The following is a 20,070-nucleotide window of genomic DNA, read 5'->3' on the forward strand; positions in this document are numbered from 1 at the left end:
AAAATCTCAGCTTTTTTGGGAATGTTTTTTTTTTAAATTGTCCCACAACCCATGCATGCACAGATGGATCCCAATCTAGTTTTTGAGCTGTGCCACCCGCTTCCATTACGTGACTTCGTGTGTATGTCTGTATGAGCACCAGCCAGTGTGTAGGTCCGTAAGTATGTATTATGTATGTGCATGAGTCATGACCCATTCACTCCAGCAGCTGATGCTGATTGGGGTCACTGACCCTGCCGTTTAGAGACTAGACTACGACCTATTGGCCCTGCCGTTTCACACTGGCTGATTGACACACACACACACACACACACACACACACACACACACACACACACACACACACACACACACACACACACACACACACACACACACACACACACACACTCTACAGTAAGTAGGCTACAATGCAGTACTGAAATAAAACGTCTGGGTTTCCGAGGCTAATGCAGTACAGACAACACTCAACAGTGCAAAAATCTAAAATGACGCAGATGCTTAATGCTTTCCTGGTTTTAATGGGTTATACAACCTGAGGCCAATTCTACAAATACCTTAAGAAATCAGTAGTTCTCAAACTAGTTTGTAATTGACTTTCAAGATGTATTACAGTACAGTACAGTACAGTACAGTACAGTACAGTACAGTACAGTACAGTACAGTACAGTACAGTACAGTACAGTACAGTACAGTACAGTACAGTACAGTACAGTACAGTTGCACCGCTCAGTTCACACGGGTGTGATTTTTTTTTTTTTATCATTGGCTCATACTTTGATCCTTTTCGACTAGAGATGGAAAGCCTGCCTGGTGACGCGCGCGGTTACGTTTTCCCAGACCCCGATCGCTTATTTCTTTCACAAAAATGGAACATGGCAACACCGCTCGCGCTTCCTGCACAGCAACAAAACCAAAGCGGGCTCGGCAACCACACGAACATTCTCACAGAGACATCACATCATAGGTGCTACTGTGAGGGACAGAAGACTGAAGAAGCACTGCTTTTTAAATCCTTTTCTTTACACGAAGACACAACAATAACAAGACAACATGGTGAGTAGTTCGAGCCGAACGCGTCAAATGAATATTAATAAAAATCAGAGTCCGTCTAAAAAATGCACACACAAGTTTCCCTCCTTTGATGCAACACAGCAAGCACAGGAGGGCCCACTCATATCACCAACCACCAACACGTTATTATTATTACACTGTTAAACGTCGACATTAATACATATAACTTTAAATTAACACGAATTCGTCGCACGACTATACAGTATCGTATCAGTGTCCATTATCCGTCGTCTTTATTTTGGTCGAGCTGCGTTGCCTGCGTACATTGCTAAAAAAAACGTTACAACAGAAAGTGTGTCCGTACAGAATTATGTAGTAGGCTATGTGTAGTGTACGCAGTATGTGGGGGTGTGGAGGTGGGAGAGAGACATTAAAAGTCTATGGAGAGAGAGAGGAAGCCGGGTGGTTAAGGCCCAATGTTAATGTTAAACCCACACTGACATAATGTGGACTCTGGTCTGATTTCAAAGGATTTATTTGGCCTTATAAAACGATTGTTTCTTGACAGTCTCGTTTATAACGGTGGTTGTCAACCCTTTTCATATCAAGGCTCATTATTTATTTGGCATTTGAGCCACCATTCATGAGATTTTAGCCTCGATATTTTGTTCTCGTTGGATATGATGCCATTTAATGAGACAACAGGCACACGTTGATCAAAATAATTATTTTCACATGCTCTGAATTGTGTAGACTTCTTCTATGCTGCAGACCCGTTTAATTTTTTTCAACAGTAATTGAAATCTTATTGAGATTTAACACTAAAGAAATAAAGATCGATCTATAATAAGGGTAGCTGGTTTATATGTAATAATAATAATAACACAACACGGGCCATGTCGTTCCATTCGCTGCAGTGCAGATGAGTGATTTACAAGTGTTCATTGCATGGCACATCTCCGTGTGAAATGGCTGATTCACCAGCTGTTAAAAAAGAGGGAGTCGCCCACCCTCTCGTCTGTGTGGGAGGCTAGCCTCGTTCTCTAGAAGAAAAAAAACGTCGCCTAAAGCCAGATTTAACGTTACAACGTGGACATTTTGAATAACACCTGACTGTTTTCATGTCATGTCACGATGGCGCGACTCGATAATGCGGCAAAAAAAAAATCATCGCGCCAGTCGCCACCCGGCGAGACAGATCCGGATGTAAAGGCAGAGAGAAATACGTTATGTACTATGAGGCGGGGCGTCGTGCAATCCCTAAGGTTATGCGAGGACACGCGTCTATAGTCTATTGATTTACATACAGTCGTTGCATAGGATAGGGACGGGCGTTGCTAGCCGAAAAATACCCGATCTGCAAGCTCACAGACGACATGTGATGCGATGGGAGCTTGCAGGCCTGGTGGATCAGCTATTTTTAGACACGTTACTTACAAAGGGGGAATTATCTAGGTTTATTCCCATCATGGACGCACCAGACATCATCTCTGTCTGTGCATTATTATGTAAGGGCAGAGATTTTTTTAAACGTTGTGTTCGTGTTGTGTAACAACAACCTTTAACTGGTATAGTTTGTAATGCAGAGGGTCTTACATGTGAACATTGGTGTAAGGCAGAGCGGTTTGTTGGTGGGTGTGAGGTGTCTTGAAACCAATTTTGAAATGTACACAACATTATTGTAAAGACTGAAGTTGGTGGACAATGATGACAGTTCGGTTTATGCTCCCAATATGACTGTTGTGCGAACAGTTAATATGCTTTCATACCACCCCACCCCCCAGGGGTATGGCAGGCAGAAAGCTGAGGTGTGGCACTTGTTTGTTTGTATGAGAGAGAGAGTCAGACAGAGAGATGGTCATGGACAAAGTAATGGTGATGATGATGACTTTCTGGTATGCGTTTAGGCCCAACTGACATGTTGCAGCAAATTGAAATGAAATGGTTAGCCTCTTAGCCCACAGCCTAGATGTGTAAATGTTATAGGTCATCATCTGTCATGTGGGTCTAACCATGAGCCAGATTAACCTGTGAACTCGCATAACAAGTACAAGCATGCACACTTAAGTTGTTTATATTTTTCCCACTTTCCCCCTTTAAAAAAAAAAGTTTGATGACACATTTCTGGATCAACGTGAAACAAACTAGTTCAACTGCGCATTAGGTTAAATGGGGCGGACTGCGTGCTGACTAATACGCATGAACAATAGCACCGACTGTGCCATAGTCAGTCAAAGGCCTCTCAGTCAAAATGGCCACAGCATGCAGTATGAAAAGCCAGACCGTTTTATTTTCTTCTTTTTTACATGAATGCAAATGTGTCAAGGTGACAGTGGTTGGCACTGTTATTAGACCACACTGCAAGCAAGACGCTTTTCAACACAATTGGGGCCTTTCAGTGTGCTGCTGTGTGTGTGTGTGGACTGTGGAGGTTGTATGTTCTCCCCCTGTGTTCACGTGGGTTTCTCTGTCAGGGAACATTACTCTTGTCCTGCGTCCTTGGCCAAGGCACTTAATCCTAATTTATACTGTGTTGAGCCCAAGCCATGGCACATGGTGGCTCATATAGCTCTGTAGTACTACTAGATACTACTACAGTCTACAACTACAACTGGCAGTGGTGGAAAAAGTACTCACGTTTGTTGCTTGAATAAAAATATCAATACTGCAATCAGTGCAATGTAGACAATACTCTGACAAGAGTTAGGATTGGTTAAATACAGGGGATACATAACGGGTTCACTGTATGTGTGTTAAGCCAGTGGTTCCCAAACCTTTTCATGTCAAGGACCCCCAACTTGACACTCATTAGCCCACGGACCCCCATTTGAAGGAATATGCAAGCGACCCCATGAGAGAAAATATTTACTAACAGTAATTCCCACCACTTTTAGTTTTAAGGACCACCAGTTTGACATGCATATTAGTCTACGCCCCCCACTTTTGGAACCACTGTGTTAAGCAACTAAACTGAATCTAGATCACAGATGGGTTTAGTGCGGGGGGGGGGGGGGGGGGGGGGGGTCACTAGAGGTGAGTAAATGCGTTGTAGATGAGAAGCACGTCGCTGTCAGGCCCCGCCTGTATGTTTTTTAAAGCACTTGAAAGACATCATATCCCTGGTATCATCTGCTGCTGGCGAATAAAATCGGGTCAGTGGAATAGCAGCTGGAAAACATCCATGCGTGCGCTTGAATCGGGGTTAAGTGATTGAAATAGCTAGCCGCTGACCTAGCTGCCATGCCCGTAGTTGGCACTCCCATATATTCCTGTGCTATGTCACTGCCAACCCCCGTAGTTTATGGAAAATAGTTGTCGGCACGCAAGGTGGATGTTCAACCCAGTAATGTTCGACTTTTAATAATGACAATTTAGGCATTTGGCAGATGCGATTCAGCGATTGGCAATGATTAGCAGAGTGATTTACAGTAAGCATAAGCAAGGTAAACAGGAGGTAATACAAGATGCATAGACATTGTACGGATTGTAGTGCCTCAGTAAAACATATGTACAATGTAATACAAACAATAAGATGCCAGGTCAACAAATTAACCTGGAGTCTAAATAACATGCTATCAAAAATTCAAAATAACATTTTAACCTTAGTATAAGACTGCATGGAGCATAATGTGGAGCCTGAAGCAATCTGATCTGATATTGAATCTTAAGATAACATCGTAAAATTCTCCATTAATTTTTAAACTTGGATAGTACGAATACGTAACATAGATAGGGCGGAAATGGATTTGGATGCGCTGCTCTTGGGAGTAAAAGTCACGCCGAGGATTTCACAGTGCAAACGTCTGTATCAAAAGGGTATTTTCAACACCCTGCTGCCTGGCTTTAGCATGAGTCCTTCCACAGAGGACAGGGTTATATTTTGCCAGCACTAGGTTGTGTGTATATTCTCATATTACCATTTGCAGCTGGTTTCTTTTGTTAATGCCAACCAAAATAATAATGAAATCACTGTGGAAAGAGTAAATATCCTTCTACTACTCGGATATTACTCAAGTAGAAGTACCGCTAGGTGACTTGGATATTATGAGTCATTATATGTAGAAGTCCTTACTTGATTCCAAAACAAATTGTAGCGGGTGAAACTCCATATGATTCAAATTCAAAAGTAGCAGATCTACAAGCTCAAAACCTGACACCTTGCACCGCGTTTGGACCTGGTGGATCTGCTACTTTTTATGCTTTCGCGTGATGTTGTAGTAGGATCAAGTAGGGCGTTATTTTACGAAAATATGCCTGACAAGATGATCAGATCTCTGCCTACTGGTGACGTCAAGGAATTGGGCTTAAACTGGGTGGAAACAATTTGCGGGGGAGGGAGAGCAGCATCGCAAAAGATCAATGCAAAAACCAATATGAAGGTTGGTCCTTCATTTTGGGACGGCAAGGGGGATTGGTTGTCAAAGCAGAGTGGGCGTAGGTTTGTCACTGCTGGTGTTCTCTCTGCCGTTTTAAGCCCATACATTGATTTTGGTTTCCCCAGACGTATCAGTAGATGGACATCTGAGATCCCTGGACGTCTGGATATGCATTATGCAAGACTACATCCTGTCGGTCATGCTGATGATGGCTTTCTTTCAGCTGAATTGCTTGTGGCCTTCTATAAATAGAAGACCAATAATGATCTGTGTGTGCTGGTGTTCGTTTTTGATACTCGTCACTCACAGTCACAACCGTGGCGTGCACCTGGTCGTTTCCAAGACTGGCAGTTATGCATGATGCTTCTGCTTTTTACCATAATCACGCTGCAAGTGTAAACGATGTCGGTATGAATATGCCCTACCATCCCTTTTCAGTTCAGTGATGCTCTCTAAAGTGGCGAGCATCTTTTCTTTCTAAGAAACATCATGAAAGATGTACGTGACCCATTTAGACCTGAGGTTGATTGTCTCCACCAGCCGAAGGCATGGGGAGAGTATGTTTTGCACTCCGTCCGTCCGTCCGTCCGTCCGTGTGTCCGTGAACAGCTAATCTCAGCCACCGTTAACCCGGTCGATGCCAAATTTTGCACACACACTCCCTGGATGCCAACCATGAACCTCTGCCCCAAACTTTCCAGAACGGCCTGTTATAGCGCCACCAGGAGGCCGCTTTGTGCAAAACAAGTTTTTCGATGCCATATTTTGCACACACACTCCCTGGATGCCAACCATGAACCTCTGCCCCAAACTTTCCAGAACGGCCTGTTATAGCGCCACCAAGAGGCCGCTTTGTGCAAAACAAGTTTTTGCACAGTACACCTACAGATTTTGTCCAAACATCACGCAAATTGGTACACAGTCTCTCTAGAGCCATTCAACGAAACGGGTCTTTCAGATTTATCAGACTCCATCCTGATTGGTTAAGATTGGCTTCCAAAGTTCACAGGAGTGCTCAGTTTCAAATAAAATGCTGCAAATCATGAACACATCGCGTGATTTCCGTGAAATTGTGCACCCACATTCCCACTAGGCCGAGGACGAAATGCCACATGAACAATTTCAACTCAGCCTCAAGGTGGCGCTATAACTGGCCGAAAAGTGTTTTTACCTCTAACTGCACCGATCTGTGGATAACCTGGTGGAGACCTGTGCCCGGAAGGGCACTTTTTCTAGTTTTTTTTTTTTTTTTGTGTTTCTATGTCAGTGTCAAGGACCCCCAGAATTATCTGTATTTGGCCACGGACCCCTATCTGAAAATATGTTGTTCCAGGGTCAGGGACTCGCCAGAAGAAGAAAACATTCGTTCTGTATAAGAATATACAGTATATTCAAAGATTTGTGCCACATTTTCACGACTTTTCAATAGCTAAAGTATAACAATGCTTAAAACACCAAAAGGGGTTCCCGTCCAGAATGGGTTAAAGAGGTTGTATGTTATTATGAGTGGATCATACAGTATTATTTACTGTAGGCTACTTAGGTTCGTTTTTGTCTTTCGAGTACAATACGCCATTACGCCATAATCAAAAATAAATATTGGAGAGGGGGATTGACTTAGTTTTAGCGTCATCTGTTAACCCATTCTGGGCGGGAAGTATGTACAGTGTTCAAAAATGTGATGCTATATAAATATTTGAAGTTTTTCAGAAAAGGCATTTTTAGAATCGGCCTCAGGCCATCAGCACAAGATTAGGATGAATCCAACAATCCAATTTTGAAAGCAGCAGGGCAACGCCTAATTTGATATTGATAAATGTTTTATAAATGTTGAAAACCATTGTTTGAACTATACATTTAATCTGTCTGTTAACAGTAGAGAGGATCCCATGACATTTCAATTATATCTGGGATTGAATGGCCAGAATATTATACCAAGTACAGCTTCCTCCTGCAAATTCCATTCAGGAAAAAACCTGATTGTCGAGATATACAGTAGACTATTATGTAAATAGTTGCCTGTTGTCTCTTATCTGCCTTTAGGAGTGGGCAGGCAGTTATTTTGTTTGTACTAAATTGACTCATTTTGAATTGGAAAAACCTCACTATACTTTTCCATGTGCTCATATTTTGATTTTCACAGTTAATATTGACCCTCTCTCCCTAGTGTGCAAGATGTGTTTCATCCCACTCAGCTAGTTTATGAAACCGAACAGGCAGGCAGTGAGCCTGCATGCGACCAAGCTCTCAATCATGCCAGACATCAGTCATAAATGATAAGCAGCAGAGCGCAAGTCCTTTTCGTCTTTCCCTCCCTCCCCATTCACTGGCGAGGAAATATTTCAGCTGGGTGTGGACGACGTACTACTTTGGCCCTAACATGAGCTTTGACAAGGGGGTGATGACTGATGACTAGGCCTGTCACAATTATTACATAATCGCCTAACCGTGGCCTGCATTTTCAATCATTTTTCGAAAACAGCAGAAATAGCAGATCTAAAAGCTTACAACACAGCTTGTAGATCAACTATTTCCGCTATTTTGAAAAAAAAATATGAAATGTGTCAGTGATTCCTTTATATATTTACAGTAAGTTATGTGTCATATTTGCCCTGTGCAATTTGTGATTACGAAACCTAAAAGGCAAACGGAAATACAAATTGTAACATTCCGACGTTCAATGCAAAAAACACAATTCAATCGTCAATCGCAATTATTTGTGTGGACAATTCATCGTCAACTTAAATTTGTAATGGTGACAGCCCTTGTGGTGGCATCACTGCTTCCTTGTTCAGTCTGGACTGCACCACGTGACGGTCTGTGTGAATCAGTTGCTGCATCCTAACCAAATGAACCAGTTGACCTCAGCTTGTGTCTTTTAGCCGACTTGTCTCCTGCAGCGGAAACAAAAACAAACTCCTCCACACACCTAAGTGCTGCTGATTAATTCAATTACCTAATCAAGTGCTTGGTCTTAATGAAAATAAATCTCAACTCACGCCACAGACATGACTTGACTGTCTCTGCACAGAGCACACCGAAGGCTCTAAATAGATTCTGCCATATGTGCAGAGCCGTTTTACAATGGCATGCTGGATGAATGATGCTAACAATGCTGGCCTAGATGCCTGCAGAGAAGGCAGAGTCGGCCAGGAACAAGCAGCGTTTGTGTAACGGGCTACATTCAGTGCATTGAGGTCACAATGCAAATTGTGGCAAACTCATATGACTGGCACAGAATTCACTGTAGCCCGTTTGACAGGCGGCACTCTGCCCCCTCCTGGTGATAAACAGACACTGTCTGGGTGGATCTGTGCCCTGTAGCAATGCAGCTGCTGCAGCATGCTGGCGCAGACTAGAGAGAAATGGCTCTTCATTATTTAACCGTCTTATGGCCTAGCTATGTTTTGTATTGCAAAATTAATTTGACTTTTGCGTTTTCTCTTCAACAGTTACTCTGCATGTTGGCACACCATTTTCTATTAACTGAAAACACCTTTGCTATCCACAATTCGATTACATTTTTCATTCCATTGATAATTGAATATATCAAATCTACATTTTATTTATTTTGGTTCCCTCTTATTGAATAAATCACATCCTACACATAAGCCATGTCGTACTACTTTTCAGTGCCGTTTTTTAAATTGGAATGAATCTATACATTTTGGCTGCTGTATCCACATTAACCCATAGAGCGCATGCATAAAGTGAGTTTAACGTTGTTTAATGCAATCAGATAGGACATTTCTGTTTGGAGATATGGGCTGTCAAGGCCAGAAAGTCACTTTTTGCCACTCTGTAGGCATTCCTGCATAACTTCTGGATATGATGATGTCACGTACCCTCTATTAAGACCTGGAACGCATGTGTGTCCCCTTAGCTTTTAACCACTTTTGACCATTATTTGAATATTTAACTGTTGAAAAATAGCAGATATACAAGCTTGGCTTGTAGATCTGTTATTTTCGATAAATCGTAAAAACGTGTGCACATCTTTGAATATATAATTATTTCACAGTGAGCGTGTTTTAACTAAAATCTTTGCTTCTGGGGTGTCCTTGGTAGTTGGTACAAAACATTTTCAGATGGGGTCGGCGACGGCGGCCGAATACATATAATCTTGGGGGTCCTCGACATGAAATGAAAAGTTTGAGCACCACTGACATAGAAACAGACTTTCCCCGAAAACGGTCAGGATTTAGAAGACATTCGTAGAATCTGGTCTCAGGTCTTTACTGATCCCATTCCTCACCTTCTGTGTATGCCGTGTGTTTCCTCCTCTGTCCTGTCCTGTGCAGCGTGAGTGTATCTCAGTCCATGTGGGGCAGGCCGGTGTCCAGATGGGGAACACGTGCTGGGAGCTGTACTGTCTGGAGCACGGCATCCAGCCTGACGGTCAGATGCCCAGCAACAAGCCCATCGGGGGCCACGACGACTCCTTCACCACCTTCTTCAGCGACACCGGCGCCGGGAAATACGTCCCCAGAGCCATCTTTGTGGACCTGGAGCCCACAGTGATCGGTGAGTAGTAGTTGGAACAGGACAGACCCAAACACACGTATGGTAACCGGTTCCGAAACGCAAGGGAAAGATTGTTTCAGGACAATGCATGGGAGAAATTAGCTCTTAAAAGAACAATTTCACCACCACATGTATAAAATGCACTTTTTGGCCCAAAAATAGATTTTCTTTCACCGGAAGGAAATATCTTGTCAATGGGATTTTCTATTGACCTCTGTAGAGGGCGCAGTGGAGTAACTAAAACATATTTTTTCTTCTGGTGAAAAAAATATTTTCTGGCCCAGGCCGTAGCGTAATGGTCTGGGCACCGGACTGGTAATCCAGTCGCAGTGTGCCGCGGGTTCGACTCCCGGACCCGACACGGCCTTTACTGCATGTCATCCCCCCATCTCTCTCCCGTTTCCTGTCAGCCTACTGTCTGTCCCTTCAAAAATCAATAAAAGGCGTAAGCCGCAAAAAAAAAATTATATATATATATATTTTCTAGCCAAAAAGTGCATTTTATACGTGTGGGGGCGGGGGCTCAGAGTGCGTCCACTAGGGGAAAAGTAGGCTTTCGCCACAAAACAGTCTTTGTATTGGTGAGTAGTCGTTCTTTTTAAGTCTTCATGCGGCGGCAGGGAGTCGAGAGCAACACAGCCTTAAGGAGAAGTCCTTAAGGCTGTGGACCAGAGCTAGGGAGAAATTATATTTAAGATGGCTTGATTTATCAAATCATGATTTGAATACATACAATCTAAGGGTATTTTGACACATTTATGGAGTAAAGTTCTCAGTCACCACGACTGATTCCAGTCATTTGGAGTCTATAGAAGCCAGCAGCATGTCTTCTATATGTCCAGAAGCATCTTCCATAAAGTCTCAAATGATCCATATAAAAAGCAATGGTTAAAGCCTCTGTCTGTGATTTCTCCACCCGGTTGGCAGTGTGTAGAACAGCAGGAAACATACTACTAAAACATCATAATTGTACATAGTGTGTTCATTCATTGTTTAGAAGTCACCGCTAGTGTGACAAATCGTACATTAGGACATACAAACATTTTCGGCCATGAGTTTTATTTTGCTTTTAATCCATGCAAATGATTAACTGTTGTTTCTCCCCCTCTCCTAGATGAGGTCCGTACAGGTACGTACAGACAGCTGTTCCACCCGGAGCAGATGATCTCAGGCAAGGAGGACGCAGCCAACAACTATGCCCGTGGTCACTACACTATCGGCAAAGAAGTCATCGACTCTGTTCTGGACAGGATCCGCAAACTGGTACGAGATGCATATGATCACCTCTGCGTCCCCGAATGCTTGTCTAGTTTAGAATCAGAACGATATGGCATTATTGCTGTCGGGCAAAAGAAACGCCTATTTCCATATTTTCCCCCCGTAAATGAACACCCCATTTAATCATACTACAGCGGCACACAAAAGTATCAGATCTACAAGCTTTTGCTATTGCTACCAAGTACCAACAACAGACAATATAAAAATGTAATTCAATCAATGGTTAAAGCTTCGGTCTGTGATTTCTTCCCCTGGTTGGCAGTATTGTGTTCATTCATTGTTTAGGAGTCACTGCTAGTGTGCAGGGCTCCTTTCCCACAGTTTCACAAATCATACATTATGACTTCGGTATTCCAGCACAGGTTAGATTGCGTCCAAAATGATTAGCTTGTTGTTGAAATTAATTATATGCTCCATTCTTATTTTCTCCACAGTCAGACCAGTGCACTGGGCTCCAAGGTTTCCTGGTCTTCCACTCCTTCGGTGGAGGAACCGGCTCTGGTTTCACCTCCCTGCTGATGGAGCGTCTCTCCGTCGACTACGGCAAGAAGTCCAAGCTGGAGTTTGCCATCTACCCTGCCCCTCAGGTGTCCACGGCCGTGGTGGAGCCCTACAACTCCATCCTGACCACGCACACCACCCTGGAACACTCTGACTGTGCCTTCATGGTGGACAACGAGGCCATCTACGACATCTGCCGCAGGAACTTGGACATCGAGCGCCCCTCGTACACCAACCTCAATCGCCTGATCAGCCAGATTGTGTCGTCCATCACTGCCTCTCTGCGCTTCGACGGCGCCTTGAATGTGGACCTGACAGAGTTCCAGACCAACCTGGTGCCGTACCCTCGTATCCACTTCCCTCTGGCCACCTACGCCCCGGTTATCTCCGCCGAGAAGGCCTACCACGAGCAGCTCTCGGTGGCCGAGATCACCAACTCCTGCTTCGAGCCGGCAAACCAGATGGTAAAATGCGACCCTCGCCACGGTAAGTACATGGCGTGCTGTCTGCTGTATCGAGGCGACGTCGTGCCCAAAGACGTCAACGTGGCCATCGGCAACATCAAGACCAAGCGGAGCATCCAGTTCGTGGACTGGTGTCCCACGGGCTTCAAGGTGGGCATCAACTACCAGCCTCCCACCGTGGTTCCCGGAGGAGACCTGGCCAAGGTGCAGAGGGCTGTGTGCATGCTGAGCAACACCACGGCCATCGCCGAGGCCTGGGCCCGACTGGACCACAAGTTTGACCTCATGTATGCCAAGAGGGCCTTCGTCCACTGGTACGTCGGCGAGGGCATGGAGGAGGGAGAGTTCTCGGAGGCCAGAGAGGACATGGCCGCCCTGGAGAAGGATTACGAAGAGGTGGGCGTCGACTCCTTTGAGGATGATCAAGAGGGAGAGGAGTACTAGGCTAGGATGTAATGCCACCCTTTCATTGACCATAATAGTGTACGGTGGCCATTTTGGATGAGGTTTCCCACCTCCCCCTCTGAGCATGACATAAGAGCCAAAATGGCCATTGTTCACGTATGGTTAATGCCTGACAAATTATGGAGAGAGCTGCAGTTTAATACCCGACCAGCATGAAACAAACACGGAAATACATCTGATTAGTGACTTTATCTCTCTCTCTGTTCAATACAAACATGTTCATGCTGACTCTCATTGTCGCTATTCTTTTGTTTTTGTTTTGTTTTATAACCATGGCACTACACGTAGTCTGATAAACACGCCAAAATATAAAGAAAAGAAAACTGGATGTGAATGTTTTTAGTTTATTCAGTGACTGGTCTGTTACATGTCACAGTTAGTAAAAGTTTACTGCCATGCAGAAAGTTTGCCAAACTAATTCACTCTTGGTCCGATGAAGAACCGTGCTTCCTGATGTGAAACCCCTCCCCCCCCTCCTCCCCTTTCTAAATAAAATTGTTTATTAAATGCGTCTCGTTTCTATGTCATCATGGACCTAGTGACAGTCCTGCTGAGGTTTCATTTCGTCGCTGTTGGGTGGAAACCTTGCATGTCCAAAACTAAGGTTGTCCCGATCGGATCGCGTGATCGGAAATCGGGGGCCGATTTTCTAATGTGATCAATTTACAATTACAATTTAGGCATTTAGCAGACGCTCTTAATCCAGAGCGACTTACATTAAGCAAGAACAAAAAAGCATGGGAATACATCACATAAAAACATTTATCAAGAAACATGCGTAAGCTAAGAAAGTAACAGTGGAATATCTATAATGAAGCTATACATATAAACTATACATCTATACTACTATGCTATACATATGTACTATGACGTGCTATGACTACATACAATGCAATTATAGTGCTGTCTACATAACATGCTATAAGTCTGTATCAAATGCTATCTAAGGGGGTGGGGTAAGTGCTATGGGACATCCCTATCCAAAACTCATAGAAATCTGCAAGCGGCTTGCAGTTTGGCTATATATCACTACTTGTGTGCACCACTCTTGTATGATGAAGTAGGATATTAATTTACAGGATGAAAACAAACTTAAAAACATTAAAAGTTGGAGATGCAACGATGTGTACTTTGGGAATGTAATGTATTGCTGAGACTGTAAATACCGGTATATAGTATGTTCATATCTAGTATAAAGTAAGTCAACTTAAAAATGTATTTACTATATTCTTATAGTTGGTTGGACAAAGGTTATGTTACGTTAGGCTAAGCCTAGCCCTCATTCTTGAGGTTATCAGGATGCCCATTGGGGGAATTAAATAGTCCTGATGAGCTGTGGTACTCTAAAGACAGACAAGAACACGTCAAGGGGTTAGTTGGGTCAATCACGAGACATGAAGAAACGGTACATTAGAGAACCTTGTGCAGCCACAGACTTGTTGCACTTTATACCTGGCATCCAAGCAAGCTTCAACCAGTTAATAAGCCAACATCTATTAGAGCTTTTTGAAGGGAGGCTGAAATCTCAATTCATTCCCATCATAATGTCTATGAGGTGAGCTGTGGCTGATCCACCAGTAGATGGCATTGCAGTCACACCAAGATGAGTGAAGGCACTAGAATGAACAAAAATGGACCACTAGTGGCTTTTTAGCCCAAGGAGTCTGTGTGCAAAACTAATGCATGGAATGGATTCAGAATCATGAAAGCCCCTAGTTTGACACGTCACATGCTACTAAAAAGCATAATGAAATGTAGGTAATTTTGCCTTATGCCAGGTTAATGGTAGCCTTGGGGATCTCACGATTTTTGCCCACATTCTTGCGAGAGGGGGCTCAATTCGTTTTTTAACCTTCATAGATGAATCTAGAAACGGACCTTCGCTCTCCGTGATCACGGAAGAATCAGATATGACCCAAGTTCCCAACTACACTGACTGAACTAAGCAAAACATCCCATGGCCACTAGACTAATCATATAAGCCATCTTTGAAGATATATATCAGCTCTGAACTCGGTAGAATCTGCACTTGCCTCGCTAACAAACTAACACCTGGGAAAAAACTTAATCCATTCTCTTCGAATAGTAATCTCAGCAAAGCAGACGGCCTCTCAGTTAAAGTGGGTGACAATATTGTCACAAGAAAAGACTAGGCTATGTACCTACTACGCTCCATCCTGGAGGCAAATATTTCTTGTGATAAAATGGCTACCTATGTAATAAAAAAGATTCCTGTACAGTATCTCAGTCCTCACTGGTCAGAAAAAATACTTTGAAGACACTAACAGGAGCCCTCATACAAGGTTTCTTCGACTATGCATGCACCTCATGGTACCACAGCACCCTTAAAACAAGGCTCCAGGCATCACAAAACAAACTAGTCAGGCTACTACTTGGCCTCACTCCCAGAACCCACCTCACCCCCACTCATTTTGATAGGTTGGCTTAGCGTTGATGACGGTACAGCAATGGGCCTGGGCTAATATTCGCTACACCTCTAAGATAGCCATGATGTACCTGTCAAAAAATACTTCCTTAATGTCTACGAAGTCCACAATCACAACACCAGAGGGGGTTCAACAAACCCAGATTCGGCTCAAACAAGGGGTTAAATTAATTGACCTCCTATGCCACTAAACTGTGGAACGCCCTACCAAAAGCCATTAAGAAATGTGAATCTCAAAGGGCACTTACGGCCGTCTGCAATTCTAAACTGGACCCTGTAAAAAGTTAATGTAAACCCCCCCCCCCTATTTTTGACGGCACTACTGTGTATTTGATGATTTGTATTTCTTGCATAGATGTGTATATTTGTATGTCTTTAAATGTCTTGATGAATTCTACAAACTGTTAATACAATGTTCAAACCACCAATCAAAATGTGGTTTAAGCTTAATATATTTTGAGAGCCACAGGGTGGCGCTGTCCCTGTACTTCTTAGCAGAGGTAGACAGTTGAGGTTATCTGTAGGTTGTGAATAAAGAAATAAGCTCCATCTCTGAGTAGTGTAAGTGCGGACAAGGGATTCACACAGGTCACACACTGCACAGGGCCTTTCATAGTGGCTCACTTTGCTGTGCGCACACACACACACACACACACACACACACACACACACACACACACACACACAAAACACTCAAATACAGTACTTAGGCTACATTCACATGGGATCAGGCAAGCGTCATTTTAGTGGACGGGAGCAGGACGATAAACGGAACAGGACGGCACGGCGGCCAGAACTGTCGACGGTAACGGCTGGTTTTGCTGGTTTTACATAAACAAAACATGAACTCAGATATTTGCACGTGTCTTCATCATCAATCTTTAATATTAAAACAAAACATTTACAATAATAATAACGATAATTTCCTTGTGTAGCCTACAACTACAGTTAGTCATTAAAAAAACAGATACAAGATACAACATCAACAAAATCTGTTCCAGAAAGTTTTGACAGCATTGAAGGTTTAAACCAGTGGTTCTCAAACAAAGTCCGCAGCAACATTTGTTCATTTAATATAGCGTCACAATCAATTAAAAAACGTTATCCATTTATACGTTGGCTATTCAAAAATGGCAGATATATAAGCTCACAGTGCGTAACTTTGTACCATGCTGCAAGCTTGTATATCTACCTTTTAAATTTGAAAAAAAAAAAGAAAGTAGGCTACTTTCCTCCTTCTCTCCTGTCAATGTCAATTTGGGGTTCCTTGACCACGTTTGAGAACAAAGAGAAAGCTTGAGAGTACTGGTTTAAACAGGACCAAGGGAACATGGTTTGTCATAACAATGACAGTGTATTCAGCAGGTTGAGAATAGATTGCATTAGTCCAAGTAGCAGCGCTTTAAAAGGTAGGGCAAGTGATATTGTTTGGTTAAAACAAAAAAGTTGTTTTGTTAAAAGGTTAACACTCTATTGACCCTAATGAAGGCCCATGCAGGCCGAAACGCGTTGGTCGTGTTTTTAACCCTTGTTTTTAATATTTAATTAATGAAATAAAGGATTTTTTTCTACTTCAACTGCACAGAGCTGCCTTGGACCCTCTTTTAAGTTTGCCACCTTATATCTCCTTCCACAGTGACATTGACTCAAGGTAAACAACTTTTTAAGAACTCTTGTGCTTTGCTAGGTTAACACTATATTCTGATAGTAATCCTTGCTATAGACTAGAGTTTTTGTGCAGTAACAGGAGTCTCTCCAACAGAAAATACATTTTCAGGCAGGTGACTGAATTTCATCCAATGAATCAACTGCACTCTGTCGAGTGCATACTTGCTTGTTGCACACTAGTAGGCCATAAATGGCCTACTAGTGCGCAAGCAGAGCACACAAGTACTGTCGACCGCTACAAACGGTCAAATCTCAGTTTCTCTGTGAAGGAACGTTTGAAATGTTGAATTGTTAGGTTTAGCCATTTGCTACCTACCTACTTTATGCATGTAAAAAAGTAGTATTATGAAGTAGATAAGAGTATCTATCTATAAAATAAATACAGTTTTATCGATTTAGAATTATTCTGGATCCCTTTTTTGTTTCTCAAAGAAAAATAAATCATCAATATCAGATGAGAAAAAAAGGTATATAAACTGAAATAAAATATGTTATCACGTATACAGTATAATTATTTAATTATTTATTTTAAATTGTCAATTGCTTTAAATTTACTTACTTTACTTAAGGTATACTGTGGTTACTTTGCGCCACTTTTGATGCGTATGCACCGTCCCAGCATATGACGTCAGGGTACAACTGGTATAACTAGCTCTCAATGATGACGTAATAAAGATGTGGATTAAAGGACCCAATGCCAGAGTGTAATTGGTTTTCGATGGTGACGTAATGACGATATGTTTTAGTGTCGGGAGGATTAAAGGTAAATGCTCCTATGTATACATGTATGTAATCTGGCACCACTGCCGTATCAGGCAAAAGTAGTCATTACGTCATTTGCTGGGACGGTGCATACGCATCGAATATCGTCCTGGGCGAAACTTCATTGGTTCATTGGAGCGACCTGCATTGACATGTGGGTGGAAGTGCGCCAGAAGTGCGGAAGGCACGCTACGCCGCGCTGCCACTCAAGTGACAACTGACCAATCACAGAGCGTCTTTTCCGGGACTCGATCAATTCAGTCCAAAGAAGCTTTATTGGCATGAGAAATTGTGTTCCAGTTATGTTTTTCTTTGCCTCGTCACTTCCAATTTCACTTATCCCGATTGGTATACCGAACTGAAGATGCATTTTCTGTTTAATAAAGAGCTGGTCACAGTTTGAAAAGCATATAAATGCAAATAACCCGAAGCTGTTGAAGAGTTTGATCCCAAGTTGCTACAACATCCCCTCACAGTCACACCCATGTGAAGTGAGGGGCGCTCTTATCATCATACGTCATACACATGTTCGTGTTTGCACAAATTTGTCTTCAAAGTTTGTGTTTACACAAACCCTCAAATCTGGACATAGGATGGGCTAGCGCCCCTCAAAAACTAAACCCATTTAGACCTGAGGCAGATTTTAAAAACACCTTCTAAAACCCGTTTTCTGAAATAACTTACATTTCTTTGCACTGAGACGGACCCCAGTAGAGTCAAGGTCGACTCAAAACCACCTGCTGACGAACCAAGACAGCTGAGCTAAAACGGATTAACCTTACATGGGGCGACCGAGGCACAATATGCAGCACAATACACGTCCCGATGGGAAATAAATACATAAATAAATATACAAATAAATAAATACCTGAGCTCATCATTCCTCATACATATGATGTCATCTATCTGCATTGTTTGTGCCATCAAGTAGGCCTACAGAGTTAAGTAGGTGTCCATTTGTGGACATCCAGATGGATGCCTGATTTTGGAATGAAACTCTTCAATGCAACGGTCATGCTGGTTTGAAGCACAGGTAGATGGCTACCAATCAGATTGCTTCCTCGAAACTACCTGTTGTATAACCTGACATATTTGATAACATCACAATTTAACACTTTAGATAAACATTTATGTTTTGTAGATCTACCATTATCACTATAGGGCTTAAATGGTTAAGACAATGCCCCTCACCCCTTTTCTTGTTGGACTATTGCAGCGGCCAAAACCTTTTGACCTTTCCGACCTACAGTAGCTAACGCACCCGCGCACATGAAAATATAAATTGCATAAGCTATTTAGAGACATATATTTCCCATTTATCCACATATATACACATATATAAACCTGAATATGGCTTATGCAGCATAGGCTATATTCTGCATATACCTGCCATATATTGGTATAATATGTTAATATACCAGTATTTAAAATAAAATAAAACCATAACCACACCATTAGCGTTTTCATGTCGCAAACCCCCTAGAAGGCGCTCGCGCACCACAAGGGGTGCACCCACCACAGTTTGGGAACCACTGGAGTATTGCTATCTTTGGGTAGGGGTAATCGCTACAAAACCTTGACCACATTTTGAGCAGGGTGCCTCGCACACATAGACATGGGGAGGGGTTGGGGGCACCGCCAGCCTTCAAGGACGACCCAATCGGAATATTTGCTTTTTGAACTGGTCCAGAAATCCTCAGTTAAAACGCTGCCCTTAGAGTAAGTAATAAGGGAAGGTTCAAAATGTTGTTCAATCAAATCAATAACAAAACGCCCCACAATCCAGGACATTGAAAATGAAGTCACAAAGTAGAGATTGTCATTCTCTGAAATTGGTGCCAGGGTCCATAGCATTATATCATATTGGTGCCAGGGTCCATAGCTTTATATCATATTGGTGCCAGGGTCCATAGCTTTATATCATATTGGTGCCAGGGTCCATAGCTTTATATCATATTGGTGCCAGGGTCCATAGCTTTATATCATATTGGTGCCAGGGTCCATAGCTTTATATCATATTGGTGCCAGGGTCCATAGCTTTATATCATATTGGTGCCAGGGTCCATAGCTTTATATCATATTGGTGCCAGGGTCCATAGCTTTATATCATATTGGTGCCAGGGTCCATAGCTTTATATCATATTGGTGCCAGGGTCCATAGCTTTATATCATATTGGTGCCAGGGTCCATAGCTTTATATCATATTGGTGCCAGGGTCCATAGCTTTATATCATATTGGTGCCAGGGTCCATAGCTTTATATCATATTGGTGCCAGGGTCCATAGCATTATATCATATTGGTGCCAGGGTCCATAGCTTTATATCATATTGACAATGCCATTCTTAAAATAAATCCACCATTGAACCCGACAGGGAAGGGCAAGCAATATAATCTATTCTGATAGGTCAAGAAGAAAGCACGGCGTTATCATCAACCCTCAAATATTGTACTACAAAACAGACACACACATACTGTACACATACATCTCTCACACACACACACAGACACACACACACTTAAGTTCCTGGTCCGTCGCAGCCTATAGCGCGTGCGTGTTATCACCACTGTGTC

General features: G+C 42.7%; 1 protein-coding gene across 1 annotated transcript; it reads left to right on the forward strand.

Annotated features, from left to right (window-relative positions):
* Nucleotides 1-918: 918 nt before the first annotated feature.
* On the forward strand, nucleotides 919-13,133 carry LOC310854345 (tubulin alpha chain-like). Its single transcript, XM_083758943.1, has 4 exons — nucleotides 919-1,056; nucleotides 9,692-9,914; nucleotides 11,029-11,177; nucleotides 11,627-13,133. The coding sequence occupies exons 1-4, from the start codon at nucleotides 1,054-1,056 to the stop codon at nucleotides 12,599-12,601; spliced, it is 1,350 nt and encodes a 449-aa protein (XP_083615069.1). The 5' UTR covers nucleotides 919-1,053; the 3' UTR covers nucleotides 12,602-13,133.
* Nucleotides 13,134-20,070: the final 6,937 nt, after the last annotated feature.

The sequence above is a fragment of the Protomyctophum parallelum genome, assembly GCF_964188405.1.
Source record: "Protomyctophum parallelum genome assembly, chromosome: 23".
Taxonomy (NCBI): domain Eukaryota; kingdom Metazoa; phylum Chordata; class Actinopteri; order Myctophiformes; family Myctophidae; genus Protomyctophum; species Protomyctophum parallelum.

Coding starts and splice junctions, on each gene's coding strand:
- LOC310854345 (XM_083758943.1), top strand. Junction 9,915..11,028: donor CCTGGAGCCCACAGTGATCG/GTGAGTAGTAGT, acceptor CCCCTCTCCTAG/ATGAGGTCCGTACAGGTACG. Junction 11,178..11,626: donor TGGACAGGATCCGCAAACTG/GTACGAGATGCA, acceptor TTTTCTCCACAG/TCAGACCAGTGCACTGGGCT.